At 54.9% G+C, this 18,810-nt stretch overlaps 1 protein-coding gene across 7 annotated transcripts in view; it reads left to right on the forward strand.

Moving 5' to 3' along the window:
- The window catches only part of CFAP100 (cilia and flagella associated protein 100), a 46,356-nt gene that overhangs the window by 17,639 nt on the left and 9,907 nt on the right, over positions 1-18,810 (forward strand). For all 7 annotated transcript variants that reach the window (XM_036870603.1, XM_036870601.1, XM_036870602.1 and 4 more), the window contains exons 3-12: positions 4,238-4,338; positions 6,094-6,280; positions 7,861-7,928; positions 8,001-8,164; positions 8,389-8,469; positions 8,857-9,038; positions 9,278-9,310; positions 9,387-9,513; positions 11,524-11,572; positions 11,650-11,807. In XM_036870603.1, the coding sequence (XP_036726498.1) occupies positions 4,238-4,338; positions 6,094-6,280; positions 7,861-7,928; positions 8,001-8,164; positions 8,389-8,469; positions 8,857-9,038; positions 9,278-9,310; positions 9,387-9,513; positions 11,524-11,572; positions 11,650-11,807 (1,150 nt within the window). The remainder of the gene's footprint in view (positions 1-4,237; positions 4,339-6,093; positions 6,281-7,860; positions 7,929-8,000; positions 8,165-8,388; positions 8,470-8,856; positions 9,039-9,277; positions 9,311-9,386; positions 9,514-11,523; positions 11,573-11,649; positions 11,808-18,810) is intronic.

Below are 18,810 nucleotides of genomic sequence, written 5' to 3' on the forward strand. Positions count from 1 at the left end.
GTCCAAGGTCCTCTGCTAGTGTTCAGCAGGTGCTCTGTGAGAATTGTTCCATTTGTAGATGTATTCTTTTTTTTCCTTTTTTTAATAAATTTATTTGTTTTATTTATTTTTGGCTGGGTTTGGTCTTCGTTGCTGCGCACAGGCTTTCCCTAGTTGTGGAGAGCAGGGGCTACTCTTCGTTGCGGTGCGCGGGCTTCTCATTGCTGTGGCTTCTCTTGTTGTGGAGCACGGGCCCTAGGCGCACAGGCTTCAGTAGTTGCAGCACGCGGGCTCAGTAGTTGTGGCTCATGGGCTCTAGAGCACAGGCTCAGTAGTTGTGGCTCACGGGCTTAGTTGCTCCGTGGCATGTGGGATCTTCCTGGACCAGAGCTCGAACCCGGGTCCCCTGCATTGGCAGGCGGATTCTCAACCACTGTGCCACCAGGGAAGCACCGTAGATGTATTTTTTTTAAAATAATTTTAATTAATTCATTAATTAATTTTTATTTTTATTTTTGGCTGTGTTGGGTCTTCGTTTCTGTGCGAGGGCTTTCTCTAGTTGCGGCAAGCGGGGGCCACCCTTCATCGCGGTGCGCGGGCCTCTCACTATCGCGGCCTCTCTTGCTGCGGAGCACAAGCTCCAGACGCGCAGGCTCAGTAGTTGTGGCTCACGGGCTTAGTTGCTCCGCGGCATGTGGGATCTTCCCAGACCAGGGCACGAACCCGTGTCCCCTGCATTGGCAGGCAGATTCTCAACCACTGCGGCACCAGGGAAGCCCCGCAGATGTATCTTCATGCGTTTCTGGGGAGAGACGAACTCCACATCGTCCTACTCCTCCGCCATCTTGAGGGCCCCCCGCTGTGAACATTCTTGTGTGTGCCATTCTGGGGCTGTTTCCCCTGGGTGTATAGGGAGGAGTGGAATTACTGGCTGGATGTTAAACTTTCGTAGCTGCCGCTGAACAATCTTCCAGAGCGACTGTAGCAGTTCACAGCCCACCAACAGGTGTGAGGGTTCCAGTTGCTCCACACCTGTCCAACACCAGGCACACATACTTCCTTTTTGTATTACCTGGTCCTTTGGGTGTGCATTAGTATCTCATGTTCCCTGTGACCAGCGAGGGCCATTACTTATGTTTATGGGGCATTGATGACTCTGTGCTGTGAAGCACCTGTTCCTCCTGCTTTCGGCCCACTTTTCTATTGGGTTGTCTGTCTCCTTATTTTAGTGATTCCTAGGAGCTCTTTACATATTCTGATTACAAATCATTCGCCAGTTCTAAGTATTGCAAGTACCTTCCCCCACTGTGTGGGTTGCCTTCTCTCTCTTCGTGGTGCCTTTTAATAAACAAAAGTTTCTACTTTCGTAGTTCAATTTACCGATCACTTCCTTGTGGTTAGTACTTTTCAAGTCCTGTTTTAAAACTCTTTGCTGACCCCCAAGGGCATGAAGATATAGGTTTATTGTCTCTTCTGTGCACTTTTTTTTCATTTCACAAGATCTACAAACCATCCCTAATTGATCTAATTGTATCCATTTTGTTTGTAGGTTTTTTGGATTTTCTACTCCATCACCTTGAGTGACATTATTTTCCCTTCCTTTCCAATCCTTACGCCTTTTATTCTTTTTCTTGCCTTATGGCATCATGAGGACCCTCATTACAGCACTGCTAAGATAGGCATCCATGCCTTGTTTCCAGTGTTGGGGGGAAATATTTTACCTAGCGGTTTCTTGTGGCTACACGGATCAGTTTCCCATTGCTGCTGTAACAAGTTACCACAGGCTCCGTGGTTTAAAACGCACAAATTTATTAGGGTTCTAGAAATCTGAAGTCCACAATGAATCTTACCGGGCTGGAGTCAAGGTGCCCCCAGAGCTGGCTCCTGCTGGGGCTCCAGGGGAGAATCTGTTTCCCGCCTTTTGCAGCTTCTAGAGGCGCCTGCGCTCCTCCACCCCCGAGAGCAGCATCTTCCCGTCTCCGTGGCATCTCCCCAGCTCTGCTTCTGCTGCCCCCCCCCCCTCCTGCTGCTCCCGACCTCCGTCTTATAGGGCCCCTTGTGATTATTTTTGGGCCCCTGTGGATAATCCAGGACCATCTTCCCGTCTCAGGGTCCGTGATCACATCTGCGAAATCCCCTCTCTCTATAAGGGAGCACAGTCACAGGCTGGGGACTAGGGCACGGACGTCTTTGGGGGCCATGACTCAGCTCACCATACTCGTTTGGTCAGGTCAGGGATGTCTGCTTCTACTCCTAGGTTGCTAAGACTTTTATTCAAAGTAAGTTTTGAATCTTAAAAAGCACTTTTACTGCATCTATTGAAATGATCGTATAATTTTCTTCCTCATTCTGTTAATGGGGTGTAGTACGTTGCTTGATGTGTATATGTTAAACCGACTGAGTTTCTGGAACAGTCTGCCTGGAATGATCACCATTCTGGGTTTGGGGCTCGTCTTCACATCACCCACTGATTCCCTTCACGTTAGCGCTAAACATTCCCTTCTTCCCTGAATGCAGAGGCAGTTTCTGCTTCGGAAGCTGGTCTCGGCGTAGCTACTTACGGCTGCGTGACCTTGAGGGGCTTCTAACCTCTCGGTGCCTCTGTTTCCTCACAGGGGTCGCAGTGTTTCCCACCTCATAGGGTCGTTAGGAACATTAGTCCTTGCTGACTACCGCAGTTAACCTCTTCCACAGAGGCCGGCTGCACTGCCAGAAGGCAGGGTGGAACTGACACGGCCCCTGCTGACTTCCCCCCATGGGCTGGGGCAAGGAGCAGATAATTTTTCTCTATTCTTCTCAGTCTGAGCACGACTCAGTTTTTAAAACTCTTTTCTGATAGGAGCTAATTCTTACAGAAAAGCGGCAAAAAGAGTAAAAGGTTTTGTAGCGTGCCCGTATTTGGGCTTCTCTGACCCCTCCTCAAGAGGGATGCAGATGAAGCGTCCTGGGCGCGTCCGGGGTCGGGATGCAGACCCCTCTCACCGGGCTGATGTGGGGGCTGCCAGGCTTCTCCACTGCAAGCTCGTTTCCCTGTGGGAACTGACACATGTCTTGTGTGGAGGTGCTTTGAGACTGTCAGGGCATAACATGTCCCTTTAACGGCATCCTCTTTCTGGGGGTGAGGGCGTAAAATGGGACCGACCTCCAGGAAGGCAGGTCAACCTAAGTCTCTGAAGCCTGGAAACTGCTCACAGCCCTCTAGTCTCCCTTCGGAAAATCACTCCGAGGGCCAGTCAGTGATGGTGCAGTGGAGGACTCAGGATGTCCAGGGCTGTGCCGTGGGGACCGCGTTTGCCATGCGAGTGTGCCACATGAAGCAGTGAGTTACGGTAGCCCTTAATATTTCCTTATGCTGTTCACAAAGAATTAGTAACTTTCAAGTGTTTTTTTTTTTAAGGAAGGTATGGAATTATCAAAAATGTGTATTGAAAAGTATTAGGAAAAAAATACCCCTAGAAATGTTATCAGCAGTTGTTTAAAATGGAGGAGTTCTTTTTTATATATGATATTTTCTTTTACTTTTGAGATTGTTTTTTTTTAACAATAAACCCTGTTTCTTCTAAATCAAGGGTAGTGGGGGAAGAAGCAACCATAGTTTTAAGCCCTTAGTTTGGTGCCCTGGGTTCCATATTCTCTGACACCTGTGAGCTGTGCTGTGGGAACCTCCCCCTTACTACTGGGAGGGAGGCAGCAGGATTGGGGTCCTTGGCAGCCCTCACCTCCCAGATTCCTGCCCTGCCTTCCCAGACGTCAGGCACTCTGCCCTCACCAGCTCCCAAGCCCAGCCTTCCCCTGGGAGGCTCAGGGAGACCCCTGCAAGGACAAAGCGCAGGGCTCCCCCTGCCCCCCGCAGGCAGGTGCCTCAGCCCCCGGGGCAGCTGCTTCCATCACTTACAAAGGGCAGGTGGAGCTTCTCTCCCCTATGGACTGGGGGTTCCTGAGACTTTAAGTGAGAGAGGACAGAGGGCCAGGAACGTAGCACAGGTCTGAGACACAGGAAGGTGTGTGTTCACAAGGTCTCTTTCAGAAGGCAGGGACAGAGTCCAAACAGGTTAAACCAGACAGGTAAGTTTACAGAGCTGGAAGGTCCAGGGGTGGACTTCAGGCACAGTTGGATCCAAGAGAACATTCACTGCTCGCTTGTGCTTTCATGGAAGCTCCCTTGCTGGGCTGGGAGGGTGCTGGGACCCCAGAGGAGGCCCAGATCACCGGCTGGAAGAGCTGGCTTGTTTCTCCAGCGAGGCATCTCCCTCCCCAGGGTCTGCGATTGTTCCCGACCAGTCGGCTAATCCTTTCCATGTGTCCGGGGACGTGGATTTCTTCTTGCTCAGAGACCAGGAGCGGATTAAGTCTCTATCAGTGAGTACCTATCGAGGAGCAGCCTGCCCGCAGCTCCTCCCTCCCTCACACGGCCGCAGCCAGACTGCACTTTGCTCAGGTCACTCTCTCACTCTGGAATAGTCAGTGGCTCACCACCTGCGATGAAAGCAACTCGCAGCTGCCTGGCCCCAGGTCTCTTGTCCCACTGTCTTACCAGCTTCATCACCACTGTTCCTGGGCTGTTGTCAGGGTGGGGGCGTTTCTGTGGCTACAGCCTCAGCCACCATGCCTTAACTTCTGCCGTCCCCTGCATGAGATGCTGTCCCCTCCTGAGACTCTCCCTGACCTTCAAGGCCCTAGGAAACCCCCCGCGTGCTCTGACCTTGCACAGTCCCCTCTCACTGGAATTCTGGGAGGCCAGACACACACACACACACACACACACGCCCCAGGCCGGGTTTCTGGGACACACTCTCACACGCTACAGGCAAGGCCTGCGTCCCGGGCTCAGGGCTCAGCATCTGAGATTCCTTAGAGCAGTGGCTCCCTCTGTGACCCCGATCAGGACCAAGGACACACAGGGACTTGCAGGTCCTCCAGCCCCACCCCTGTGCCTAGGATCCAGGCGGTGCCATCGGTGTTCCCCACCTCCTGCCTGGAAGGAGGAGCGACAGAGACACAGAGCTACTCTGAGTGGCGCTCGTGGCAACACGCACACACAGGGCTTCCCCTTTCTCCACCAGTGCCAGCGCAGCCTGGACTTTCTTCTCCCAGCCTGGCCCAGCCTCAGGGAGCCTCTGCCTTCCTTCCAAAAACCCCTGTCCCCACCTCACACTCCTCCGCCCAGCACAGCCCCCGACCTCCTCACGCTGACCCCAAGCAGCTGCCCAGTGTCTTTAAATTGCAGACCTTCTGCCCCTGGAATTCTAGCGGGTGACATTTTCCCAACTTCATTGTACATGGATGTGCAAATTAGGGTCCTGCCACAGATTAGAGGTGGAAGAGGTGTTGCACGCGGCAGGACCAGCAGGAAGTAGAATTTGACCAGGAGAAGCCAAATGAAGACCCACGTGAGGGCTTATCTGATCAGGCAGTCGGGGTCCTGAGCCAGCAGGATCCCCAGGGCTTGGACAGCAGGGCACTAGGCCTCGGGAAGAAGAGTCCCTCACCCCACCCTACACTGAGACCCTCCCAAGTGCAGGGCTGGGGCGGGATGCAGTCCTGGGGGTGGCCGGCCAGAGGCCAGGCAGGGTGGGGAATAGGTAGGGAGGTGCAGACCCCCGCACGTGACCACGGGCTGCCCACAGTGAGTAGGGAGCTTGCAGATCAAACTCGGGATTTCGTTTCTTTTGGAAACTCCGAGGATCTAGTTTCCCTCAACGTGGGTTTGTCAGATTTAGCAAATCACAATACAAGACACTCAGTTTAAGTGTGAACTTCAGACAAACGAGGATCATCTCTAGTGAGTGTGTCCCTGCACCACTGATCTGGAATGCGCATCTGACCCGCATCCTGGGATTCATCTGGCGCCCCGCCTCCCTGTCAAGCCCTGGGCAGCTGTGCTCAGGAAGCCAGCGCAGTTCCCGCAGGCTCACAGCCCCAGGGTCTTGTCCGCAAACCCCTCCGCACGTGTGCGCCGCCACACGGCCAAGTGCGCGCCTCCGCAGCATGCGCGCTTCCGAAGCCCCCGCCGCCCCGACAGGGCGACGCGGAGAGGACTGGGGGGCGGGAGAGGGTGGGTGGCTGGCCCCGTGCAGCCCCGCCCGACCCCGTTCCCCTACCCCGCCCCCCCAGCATCGGGAGCGACAGAAGCAGCTGCGGGTGCACGAGAAGATGACCTACTCGTCCCAAGTGGCGGCCAGGAACGCCAGCCTGCGGCGCGAGCTGCAGCTGGAGGGCGAGGTGGCGGACCGGGAGGCACGCACAGAGCAGCTACGCATCTTCCGCGAGCAAACGGCCTGGAAGCTCGCCATGACCCGAGGTGCACCCCTCCCCCCGCCCCCCAGCCCCGAAGTCCCAGAATCCCGTCTTCGCCCTTGCGGTCTGAGCAGTGCGTTTAAAGGGCTTGGGAGATGTGGGGTTGTGGTGCAGTGTGTGTGTGTGGCGGGGGTCTTCTCTGTGCCTGACCTTTGCCTCCCGGGGTACAAAGATCAATTCCACATGGATTGCTGCTCTAAGAGCCTTTGAACCCCAACATTGCGTGCATTCTGAATGCTGACCTGCACGGTGAATGCAGGCTGGACAATGTATAAAATGTAGGCATTTCCCTTGGTGGCGAGCATCTGAGCTTCAGCCCGGAGTGGCTTCTCTGTCCGGGGCAAGTCAGCTTTGTACCGCAGCTTCCTCTCCTGGCTGGGAACAGTACCAGCCTCATGGGTGGTGCGATTCAACGTCTTCAGACACTGCATGTAGTGAGAGGGAGCCGTGTGTGTGTGTGTGACCTGTTATTATTTTTATGACCCTGTAGGAAATCTGAAGTACTAAAAATGCACTAATACTCTACCAGTGAAGTATAAACCACTAAACTAGAAAGAAGCGATTGAGATCAGAGAGTCCTGGACCCCATGGGCTACAGGGGCCCTGAATGTGACTTTGAGCGTGGAGAGAGCCCCAGCCTCTACCCCCGACGCCCGAGGCTTGTTGCTTTGGGTAGGAAGCCCTGAGCTTGCTTGGACGTTCTCTGTGTGGAGCTCTGCACCAGGGAAGCAGCACTGAATGTGTTTTGTCTCTGCCTCGCTGTCCATTTCTAAGACCTGGGAGCAGCATGTGGCGTCTGGGTGGGGAAGGCTGGACCCAGCAGGCCTGACTTCCAGTGACGAGCCCAGGGAGGCCAGGCCAGACATCTAGACTGAAAACGGAACTCCTGTACCACACCGGGTTCTTCGGCAAAGGAGAGGATTTGAGGGAAAAGGCCGAGAGCCCCACGGTTCCGTCCACAGCTGGGGAGCCTCCAGGCCTTCCTGGAGAGGAAGGCAGGGAAGGAGGCCCGCATGGGCCTTGAGCCCAACTGCGATGCCTCCCTGATGGTACTCCGGAAGGTGGTCCCGATGCCCACCTTAACTTCCGCCTGGCTTAAACCCTGCCAGGGTAGACTTAGCTGCTGCCCACATTGTGCCCTGGAGGCTTAGGGCACCCCAAGGAGAGATCATGCTGCCCCATTTTTCTCTCACCGCCCCCATTCTCTCACTGTCCTGGCCGATAGACCTTTCATCATTAAGTCCAGCCAGGTAAGACTTCCAGGGTGGGCGTGTCCAGAGCTTCATTCCAGGTGAGAAGGGTGCTACAGCAAGAGAGGCTCAAGTCGGACATACGGAAGCACTTCCCACCTGGCCAGTCTCTAGCCATGGAGACTGTACTATATCAGCAGAGCCTGCTTTCCTTTTGCTGGAGCCAGAGCTGGCTCTCTCGCGGTCCCTGTAGTAATCTGGGCCTCACAGCCAGGCATAGCACCAGCCCGGCAGGCTGGCCCCACGCTGCCTGTCTGTGCCCATCCCAGGCTGCAGGCTTGGGTCTCTCTGCCACCGCCTGCCCGCCCCAGATGCCTCATGTCTCTTGTTGCAGAGAGGAAGATGGAACCTGATAACATAAACAGCTACATCGACCAGAAGCGGCAAATGTTCCTCATCCAGGTAGGCTGGCTGCCCCGCGGGCCCAGCGGGCTGTCCCTGCGAGGGGTGTGACTCCTGCTCCGGTGCCCTCAGTACGCCCTGGATATGAAGCGGAACGAGATCCAGCGGCTGGAGAGGCTGGCGGCCAAGGAGGAGGCCGAGCTGGAGCAGGCGGAGAAGTTTCTGGAGAAGGACGCTGCTCTATTTGACGAGTTCCTCAGGGAAAACAACCGCAGCTCCGTGCAGGCCCTGAGAGTGTGAGCTGCCCGGACCCCGGCCTGGGCACACTCACCACCCAGCCAGCCCCGACCCCGGCCTGCTCACACCCACCACCCACCCAGCCCCGACCCCGGCCTGCTCACACCCACCACCCACCTAGGCCCCTCCTTGGCAGCTCCCCCACCTCCGGCCTTGACTGAAGGCAGAGTGGACACCCCTCCTGAACACCCTGTGATTGGCTCCCTCCCCTCCCCACCCCCAGGGCTGAGAAGGAGTCCAAAGCGAAGATGGAGAAGATCCTCGAGATCCGTGATCTGACCACCCAGGTCATGAACCTCAAGAGGTGAGGCCAGGCGGCAAGCTGGCCCCTGCGCCATCCCCGCCAGCACGTCTCCGGGAGCCACAGGAACCCCATACAACACACACCTCTGAACCTCGGCTCTCTCAGGGACCCCAAGCCCTGCGGGGCTTTTTCAGACGAGGCGACCGAGGCCAGGAGGGAGTCGGTGGCCTTCCTGAGGCCACGCCACCGGGACAGGGCTCGCTCCACCCAGAGAGCGGCTGCAGCTCGGGGGGCGTGAGCCGTGCTGGTCCCGGCAGGGCGGCCTCCTTCCCCGCACGCGGTGTTCCGGGGCCCGTCCTCCAGGAGGACTGGGAGCTCTGGGCCCGGCCTCCCCTCCAAGGCGCCCAGGGACGGAGCCTGACTTCGCCCGTCCCCTCCCGGGTCTAGTGAAATCTGCAAATCTGAAGACACTCTGCAGCATTACAAGGTCTACAGGGATTTCCTGTACAAGCTGTCGCCCCCGGAGTGGCTGGCGGAACGGGAGGGAAAGCGCTCGCCTCTCGCGAGGACCAAGGAGGCGGTCGAGGCCTTTGAGGAGAACGCGCTGCTCTCTGCACTTGGGGACGGAGGTAGCAGGAGAGAGAGGGCGTGCCGGGTGCCCCTGGAGCCTGTGTCCAGCCGGCTCCAGGCCCCGGGCCAGGCCCCTTCCCCCGCTTGCAGAGCCCCCCGGGCTCAGCCCACACACTCCTGGGAGAATTGCCGGCTCTCAAAGCAAACCTTGCCCCTGCCGCTGAGGGGGCCCTCGGGGAGGGTCCTGGGGAACCCTGTGCCCCTGAGCCACCTGAGGCTCCTCCCTTGCTTCCTGTAGGGCCAGAGGTCAAGGGCCAGACGGGCCTCAGAGGTATGTGGCTGCCCCAGGCTGGGGGGGCCCTGCTCCGGGCTGGGGCACATGGACAGCCCTCCTCTGCTTCCTCCAGAGGAGCAGGGCCCAAAGAAGCCCGCCAGGCTCCTGCAGGTGGCGCAGCTAAGGCAGGTCCCGTCCGGCACTCTCCACCACCAGCAGGGCACCCAGCCCAGTGTGCCTGGCAGGCTGGACCCCAGAAGGTGAGTGGGCTTGGTGGGGGGGGGGCGACGGAGGTGACTGCTGCGGAGCGGTCCCCAGTGGCTCTGGCCAGGGGCACCCCGGCTTGGGGGAGAGGGTGAGGAGGGCCTGTTTCTAGCCTGGACGGTCTGGAGTCAGACTTAAGCCTGAAAAGCAAGATGTTTCCCAAGCAAAGCTTTCTTTTTGTCTGATTTGGTGAACTTGAGCCTGGGGTGGCCCAGTTGGGCACTGGTGGGACAGACACAGATGAAGCAGCCAGGTCGGCGCCTGGGACAGGACGCACCTGCCCATGCCCTCTGTGGCAGGAGTGCTGGCTGGCGGCTGGCAGAGCCCCCGAGCCTTTCAGGAGAATCAGGAAGTCTGAATTTTCATATAAAAGTCCCCAATTTTAATTGTGACAGTTACTTTTAAGTCTTTTAAAAAACACGGTAAGGGACAAACAGAAATCAAACAGACCCAGACCCGGTGACTTGCCGCGTGGTCCCTCCGACACCCACCTCTGGGACCACCAAGCCCCCCTGGGCTCTCCTGGGTCTCTTCCTGCAGTGCCCTGACACCCCCCCTCCACCCCCACTGTTCTCCAGCAGTGACAGGTGACAACGGGACAGACCTCCTGCCCCACTCCCTCCTCCCTGTCCCCTCGCTCCTCCAGCCCAGCCACCCCAAACCCCGGCCCCTCCTGCGGGGCTGCCCATGCGGCGGGGAGGGGGCTGGGGCACTGAGCAGCCAGGCAAAGCGGGAGCCCTGGCTCTGCTTCCAGCACCTGCCCTCGGGGCCAGGGCTGCAGAGGCCAGGAAGTTGCAGCAAAGCACTGCCATGGTCGCACTTAGACCTTCTGTTACTTTCTTCTCTGATACTGTAGTGTTATTGACATATCACCAACTGCACAAGCCAGGCACACGCAACAGGTTAGCTGTGCTCCCTGGAACCCGTGTCGGTGGTGCTGTTTCCAGCTGAAGAGGTTACATGTGTGTGCTTCCTTGCCCTGGGTTGCCCTCAGCCCTGGAGCTCCCAGCGGCAGGCTCCCGTCGGGACAGACCCTGAGAACAGAGGTCTGGCCCCGCCCTCTACTAGCCATGTGACCAGGGCCACTGAGCACATGTGGGCAGGTCGTGGGCTGTACAAGGCACTCGGCCGAGAGGGCAAGTGGGGGCTAAAGTCCAGCCTAGCCCCGGGCTCTGTCCTCCTGGAAGGAGGATTCTTAGAAGGGCACCTTCTGGGCCGAGAGTGTCCTAGCGGTGACCCTGGCAGGTGACTGGCTCTCTGGGCAGCGTGTTTCTCACTTGCCGAATGGGCGTCAATGTGCACACGGGCTGGGGCACAGGCCTGGGAGTGTGTTAGCTGTCGGCGTGGGCCCTGCGCTGTCACCTCCGTACTTCACGAAGGTCGGGGCCTGGAGTCTCTCAGGCCTCGGCCCAGCTTGCCGCGGCTGCAAGCCTCCCTCGCCAGCTCCGGGGCCAGCAGAACCTGCGTGTCTGCTAAGGTGCAGGCTGGAGCAGGCCGGGAGGGGCGACGAAAGCACGTTTGAGGTCGGTCCAGGGCCCCCTGCAGTGTCGCAGCCCAAGCAGCCTTTCCTGTGGCCTCTGGGCCCACCCAGCACGGTCCCTGCCCCGTGGCACGCGTGTCACAACAGCTGTGCGTGGGACCAGCAAGGACACGTGCCACGGCCGAACCTGACAGAGGAGGTGGGGAGAAGAGGCCCACGGTGAATGGGGAGCCGCAGGTGCACAGCTGCCGAGCACCTGGAGTGCGGGAAGGGGCCGGTGGGGCGGGAGCAGAGCCGCTTCGGGACGGGGGCTCACAGGCTCCGGGAGGACGCGAGCTGCAGCCTGACCGGAACGAGAGGAGCTAGTTGGGTGCTGACACTCTGCCCCTGGCTGCTGTGTGACAGCTGGGGGCCGAGAGGAGCCTGGTGCCACCGTCTCGGCCACTTGAGGGACAGAGGAGGGGATGAGGGGCGGGCAACACCAGGCGTCACGCCCTCAGGCCTCCCCGACCCTGTGTCTCCGCAGGGCCTGTTCTACCCTCCCCGTGCAGGAGGACCCAGACGGCGACGGGGAGGTCAGTGCCTGCTCTGGGCGGGGGCCGCAGGAGCCGGGCCCGCACCATCCAGCAACCCCACGTGGCTCTGGTTGCAGGAGCGGGAGCTGGAGCTGTACTTCACGGAGCCCCAGCAGCTCCTGGATGTCTTCGTGAAGCTGGAAGAGCAGAACCTCTCGCTGGTCCAGAACACCCAGGAGATGGAGGAGGCCTTGGAGGAGCTGAGCTTCACCCTGAAAAACACCCAGATCCGCATGTAGGTCTCAGGCCGCCGGGCGCCCGGGCAGCGAGGGGGCTCTGTCACTGGCTTTCATCCTGGGGCCTCCCACGGCAACTGGGAGCTGGCTGTGCACTCCCCACCCTGTGCATGGCTTCAGTTGCCCTGCCCTGGCCTCAGTTTTCTGGAAAGCTCCATCTGAAGACTTAAGGCCTGGCTCTGGGGAGAGGGTGTGTCTTTTTGGGCAGGGGGCTGGGGTTGGGAGCAGGTCAGGCCCCTCCCCACCCTGGAACAGCCTGTACCCAGAGGGGGAAATCTCCAAGGACCTCTCGCGCAGGGGCTTATTGCTGACACTAGGCCCCCCAGAGCTGGTCTGGGCAGGGTCAGGCTGGGGCACCACGTGAGGCCTGCTGGGAGCCAGGAATCATCCATTTATTCCCGAACAGTGACTAAGCACCTATTCTGGATCAGGCCGGGGTCTAGGCTCTCCAGGGATAAGGTAAGGCCCTGCCTCATGAGCTGACAGCCCATGGGAGCAGACTTAGAGGCTCACAGATTTTACTTGTAGGTAGTAACACATGCTAGGAGGAAAAGAAAGAGTGATATAAGAAGGAGGCCGAAGTGGAGGGTTGCAGCAGATGGGAGAGGGTAGGGGAGGCTTCCAGGGGAAGGTGTTCACGGGACACATGGTCATCTGTGTAGAAGAAATGAAAGAATCAACAAAAAATCTCCTGGAACTAGTAAACTATTATAGCAAGGTTACAGAATACAAGGTTAATATACAAAAGTCAATCACTTTCCCATATATTTGCAATGAACAAGTGGAATTTGAAATTGAAGATATATTAGCATCCCCCAAAATGAAATGCTTATATAGCTAACAAAATATGTACAAGATCTATGTGAGGAAAGCTACAAAATTCTGATAAAAGAAAGCAAGCCATGTTTATGGGTAGGAAGGCTTAATATTTTCAAAATATCGGTGCTTCCCAACTTGATTTATAGATTCAATGCAATCTCCATCAAAATCTCAGCAAGTTTTTTTATGGATATTGAAAAACTGATTCTAAAATTTATGTGGAGGCAAAAGACCTAGAATAGCCGACTCAGTATTGAAGGAGAAGATGAAAGTTAGAGGACTGACACTACCCAACTTCAAGACTTAATTGGCAAAAGAATAGACATAGAGATCAATGGAACAGAATAGAGAACCCAGAAATACACCCACATAAATGCGATCAACTGATTTTTCACAAAGGGACAAAAGTCGTACAATGGAGCAAGGATAGTCTTTTCAACAAATTGTGCTGGAACAACTGGACACCCACATGCAAAAAAAAAAAAGAATCTAGGCACAGACTTTGCACCCTTCACAAAAACTAACTCAAAAATGGATCACAGACCTACATCTAAAATGCAAAACTATAAAACTAGAAGAAAATATAGGAGAAAACCTAGATGACCTTGGGTATGGTGATGACTTTTTAGATACAACGCCAAAGAAGACAGTCTGTGAAAGAAAGAATTGATAAGGTGGACTTCATTAAAAATTTAAAATTCAGCTTTATGAAAAGCAATGTCAAGAGAATGAGAAGAGAAGCCAGAGACTGGGAGAAGATATTTACAAAATATATGATAAAGGGCTGTTGTCCAAAATACACATTGTTAAAAATTTAATATTGTTAAAAAATTGTTAAAATTTTAATATTGTTAAAATTTCACAATAAGAAATAAACAACCTGATTTAAAAAATGGGCCAAAGATCTGAACTGTCACCTCCTAAAAAAATAGATGGCAAATAAACACATGAAAAGATGCTCGGCATCATATGTCCTCAGGGAAATGCAAATTAAGACAACAATGAGAGGGAATTCCATGGCGGTCCAGCAGTTAAGACTCCGAGCTTTCACTGCTGAGGGCTCCGGTTCTATCCCTGGTCGGGGAACTAAGATCCCACAAGCTGTGAGGCGTGGCCAAAAACAAAAAACAAAAATCAAAACCGAAATACCATTACACAGCCATCAGAATGACCGAACTCAGAGCACTGACAGCACCAGGTGCTGGTGAGGCTGTGGGGCAACGGAAACTCTCATCAGTGATGGTGGGGATGCCACATGGTGCAGCCACTTTGGAGGACAGCTGGGCAGTTTCTAACGAAACCAAACGTACTCTTACCTTAGGATTCAGCAATCATACTTCTTGCTGTTTACCCAGGGCGGTAAAATCTTATGTCTACATAAAAACCTGCACGTAGATGTTTCTAGCAGCTTTAGTCATAATTTATTCAAAACCTGAAAGCAACCGAGATGGCCTTCAGGAGATACAACCAGACGGTGGAATGCTATTTGGTGCTAAAAAGAAGTGAACTGTCGAGCCGTGAAAAGACACGGAAGAAACTTAACTGCATATGACGAAGTGAGAGGAGCCAATCTGAAGAGGCTACAAAACCGTATGATTCCAACTATACGACATTCTGGAAAAGGCAAAACTATGGAGACAGTGAAAAGATCAGTGGTTGCCAGGAGTTGGGGGGAGGAGGGATGAATGGGGGAGCACAGGAATTTTAGGGCAGTGACAATACTGTATGTGGCACCACAATGATGGGTAAAGCCCACATCCATAGAATGTACACCACCAAGGGTGAACCCCAGTGTAAACTGTGGATTCTGGGTGATAATGATGGGCCCATGTGGGTTCATCAGTTGTGGTAAACGGACCACCCTGGCGCGGAATGTCAATAGTGGGGGAGGTGGGGGGCAGGGGAAATTCGGGAAATCTCTGTACCTTGCACTCAGTTTTGCTGTGAACCTAAAACTGCTCTAAAATATGAAGTCTGTATTAAGAAACATATACAACAGCAGATGAGCAGTGTATTCCCACAGGGGAAGCAAGAGTGGCCGCGTTAGAGACGGTGTCCTGAAACTCTCAGGAGCGCCGCAGTGGAGTCAGGCAGAGCAGCCCAGGGCTGGGCTCACGCCACGGCACCAGCAGGCGAGCGGAGGGACGGTGCGGCCTGCCCACAGCACTCTCATTAGGTGTCCACCGCTGCTGTGACAAAGTAGTGCAAGCCGAGGGCCTTAAAGCAACCCAGAATTATTCTCTTACAGTTCTGGAGGCCAGAATCGCGAAATGGGTCTCGCTGGGTTAAAATCAGGGTGTCGGCAGGGCTTCGTTCTTCCCAGAGGCCCTGAGGGAGAGCCCTTTTCTGGCCTTTTCCAGCTTCCAGAGGCCACCTTGCCCTTGCATTTTCAAGCCAGCAATGCCAGTGGAGGCCTCCTCACCTCACACTGCTTGACTCTCTTTCCTGCCTCTGTCTTCCGTTTACAAGGACCCTTGTGATTACAGTGGGTCCAACCAGATAATCCAGGACCATCTCTCCATCTCAAGGTTAGCTGGCTAACAGCCTTAATTCCATCTGCAACCCTGGTTCCCCCTTGCCAGGTGACGTAATATATTCACAGGTTCGTGGGATTAGGGCACGGACATATAAAGGGGGCCGTTACACACCGTAGAAATCTACTGAGCAGTAAAAAGGAACAGACTATGAAGCCAGGCAATGATGCGGGTGAACCTCACACACATCATCCTGAGGGAGAGAAGCCAGGCACCGGAGAACACCTACTATCTTATTAATCGGGAGGGCCAGAACCAACTATGTTTGTGATCCAGTGCTGCATCGCAGACTACCCCAAAACTTGGTGGCTCAGTCTAACACACGTTTATTATCTCAGGCTTTCTGTGGCTCAGGGACCTGTGCACGGCTGGGCTGGCTTCTCTGCTCCGGGGCCTCACGGGGACTTCTGTCCGGGTGGAGGCTGGGCTGCAATCATCCCAAGGCTCTGAGCTCTGAGCTCCGAGCTCGTTGCACACGGCTGCTGTCAGGATTTGGTTCCTGGCTGGTCCTAGGCCAGAGGCCACCCTCAGTCCCTGCCACGTGGGCTCCTGGATATGGCAGCTTGCGTGCAAGCCAGAAAGCCAGCGGAGAGAGTCTCCTAGCAAGACGGAAGTCAGGATCCTCTGTAACCTGGTCACAGAAGTGACGTGCTGCCCGCACTCCACTGGTGAGAGCAAGTCGCTGAGTTCAGCCTGCGTTCAGGGTGTGAGCATCTCGGAGAAGCCAAAATGAATGCAGACTTCAGCCCGTCAGGTGCCTTTGGCTGGGGCAGGGGAGGGAGGAGACCGAGGGGCACGAGGAAGTTTGGGGGTGTGAAAAGGCCCTGTACCTTGATTATGCTGGTCCTTACACGGCGTGTACATTTGTCTAGCCCCGCCATACACACAAAATGGTACATTTCTGATACGTAAAATTAAACCGCAACCACAAAATATTATTTGGTGAATTCAGGACCTTTTAAGGCTGACTTGGCCAGTCGCCTCTGTACATTGACTGGGCGCGTCAGGTCGCAGGACGAGTGGACAGGGCATCATATATTCTCTGTCAGGGAGGACTGTCAAGGGTACCGCGCGTGAGGAGTCGCGTGCGACCCTGAGGGCGAACACCTCCTTGAATTGCACGCTGGCTCCCTGACTTCCTCCCTCAGGTCCCAGCCCTCTCCCTGCTGTGAGCTGGTTGAGACGCTCACTCCCTGGGCCCTCCATTGAGGGCCAAGGAGAGCCCAGACCAGGAAGACGGGCCCGAGACACACAAGAGACACAGGACAGGCCGAGGTAAGGACAGAGCCTGAGCGCCAGGGTCAGTTCTGTGTCTCCAGACAGGGCAGAGGTGATGGGACCAGAGAGAAGCCAACCGGAGGTGCTCCAGCCAGAGGGAACCCGAGCCCCTCCCAGTTCTGCCATAGTGACCGCAGGAGCAGAAAAGAGAAATTAAGCCTCAGTCCCTTCCTGGAAACCACACAAACCTTCCTCCAAGAAGGGCCAGCCCAACCACGAAGTCAGAAAATGCGCAGGAAGGAGTCCAGCAGGACCCCAGACAGCGTCACTGGAGATGAGGGTCAGCGTTGCGGTAGCTGGGGCCACCAGGACGAGGCCAGCCACACCCAGCAGAAAGCACTTGCCCATGCCGGCCTCGGCTGAGCCACACGCCGTGTATGCTGAGTCTTGGCACCCACGCGAGGCACCTGCAGCCCATGACTGCCGCTCAGACGTGGAAACGAGCCTCCACGGCCCGGCGGAGACCAGCCGGCATGTCAGCCTCCAGCCCAGGCTCCATCCCGACACTCAATCAAAGCGACACAACTCACCTTAGGTCCCGGGACTGGATGTGCACTGACTTCCAGCTCTGAAGAGAAGCAAACAAAAACTGTCATCGGGGGCTTCCCTGGTGGCGCAGTGGTTGAGAATCCGCCTGCCAATGCAGGGGACGCGGGTTCGAGCCCTGGTCTGGGAAGATCCCACATGCCGCGGAGCAACTGGGCCCGTGCACCACAACTCCTGAGCCTGCACGTCTGGAGCCTGTGCTCCGCAACAAGAGAGGCCGCGATAATGAGAGGCCCGCGCACCGCGATGAAGAGTGGCCCCCGCTTGCCACAACTAGAGAAAGTCCTCGCACAGAAACGAAGACCCAACACAGCCAAAAATAAATAAGTAAATAAATTAATAGATAATTAAAAAAAAAACAAAAAACTGTCATCGGAAACATGAGAAAAAACATTCATGAAGGGGATGAGTTTGAGAAATCCTAGTAAACGTAGACACTGTGAGAATTAGGGGAACGTCTTAATTCCTCTCTTGAGAGGCTTCACCCCCGCCGGGGAAAGAGCCGTCGGGCACAGGGAAGCCCACCGGGGTTAAGAGCATGACGAGGACTGAACACGGCGGCAATCAGGCGGACAAAGCGGGCAGTAGGCTGGGGCAGCTACCAGAGCTCCAAGGAGAAGAACAGGTGGCACTGCGGGAGAAAGGGCAGGGTCCAGGGAGACGCCTGCAGGTGCCGAGTGGGAGGAATTCCAGGCGCCAACAGACAGAAGGCAGGAGAGGCAAAAGCCAGTGCACCGGCAGGTGAAAACCGCCCTGGGCTGAACCCAAGGCCCAGGTGCAGGGAGAGGAGCTCCCACTGGACACCTCCACGGGGGTAAGAACGAGAAGAAAAAGCTAGGATGCTGGAGCAGACAAGGAAAACAAACAAAACCCAGGTCCTATGAAGGAACCAGAGCCAAGTGTGTGTCATTTGTTGCCTCCAGAATACTAATGCCAGGGTCTAGGTGAGCACGGCTCTCAAGTTTGAGGGGTGAGAAGGATCTCTCCATTTTTTTTTTCTTTTTTATTGTGGCAAAATCCACGTAAAATTTACCATCGTAACCATTTTTAAGTGTGTGGTTCTGTGGTATTAAGATTCACAGTGTTGTGCAGTCATCACCTCCATCCATCCCCGTGACTCTTCATTTTGTAAAACTGCAGCTCTGTCCCCACTAAACACTGACTCCCCTCCCCCTCCCCAGCCCCTGGCTCCCACCATCTACTTTCTGTCTCTGTGGACATGACTGCTATAGGGCCCTCATGTAAGTGGAATCATACAGTATCTGTCCTTCTGTGTCTGGCGTAGTTCACTGGGCATAATGTCCTCAAGGTCCATCCGTGTTGTTGCAGGTGTCAGAATGTCCTTTTTTTGTCAAGGCTGAATAATATTCCATTGTGTGTGTAGATCACATTTTGTCTCTCCATTCATCTGTTGTTGGACACTGGGATGCTTCCATGTTTTAACAGTTGTGCATAATGCTGCTGTGAACATGGGTGTACAAATATTTAAGACCCTGCTTTCAGTCCTTTGCGGGTATATGCCCAGAAGTGGAATTGCTGAATCATATGGTAACTGTAGTTTTAACTTTTTGAGGAACTGTTTTTCAATGTGAAAAGGCCCTATACCTTGATTATGCTGGTCCTTACACAGCATGTACATTTGTGAAGCCCATCAAATGGTATACATAAAATGGGTACATTTCTGATATGTAACTTAAACCTCGATAACAAAATATTATTTGGTGAACTTAGGAGTATTTTGAAGATCTGTCATTAGGTGGGTTAATGTTTATAATGTTTATAATTGTTATATCTTCTAGCTGTATTGAACCTTTTATTAATATAT

The sequence above is a fragment of the Balaenoptera musculus genome, chromosome 11, assembly GCF_009873245.2.
Source record: "Balaenoptera musculus isolate JJ_BM4_2016_0621 chromosome 11, mBalMus1.pri.v3, whole genome shotgun sequence".
NCBI lineage: Eukaryota > Metazoa > Chordata > Mammalia > Artiodactyla > Balaenopteridae > Balaenoptera > Balaenoptera musculus.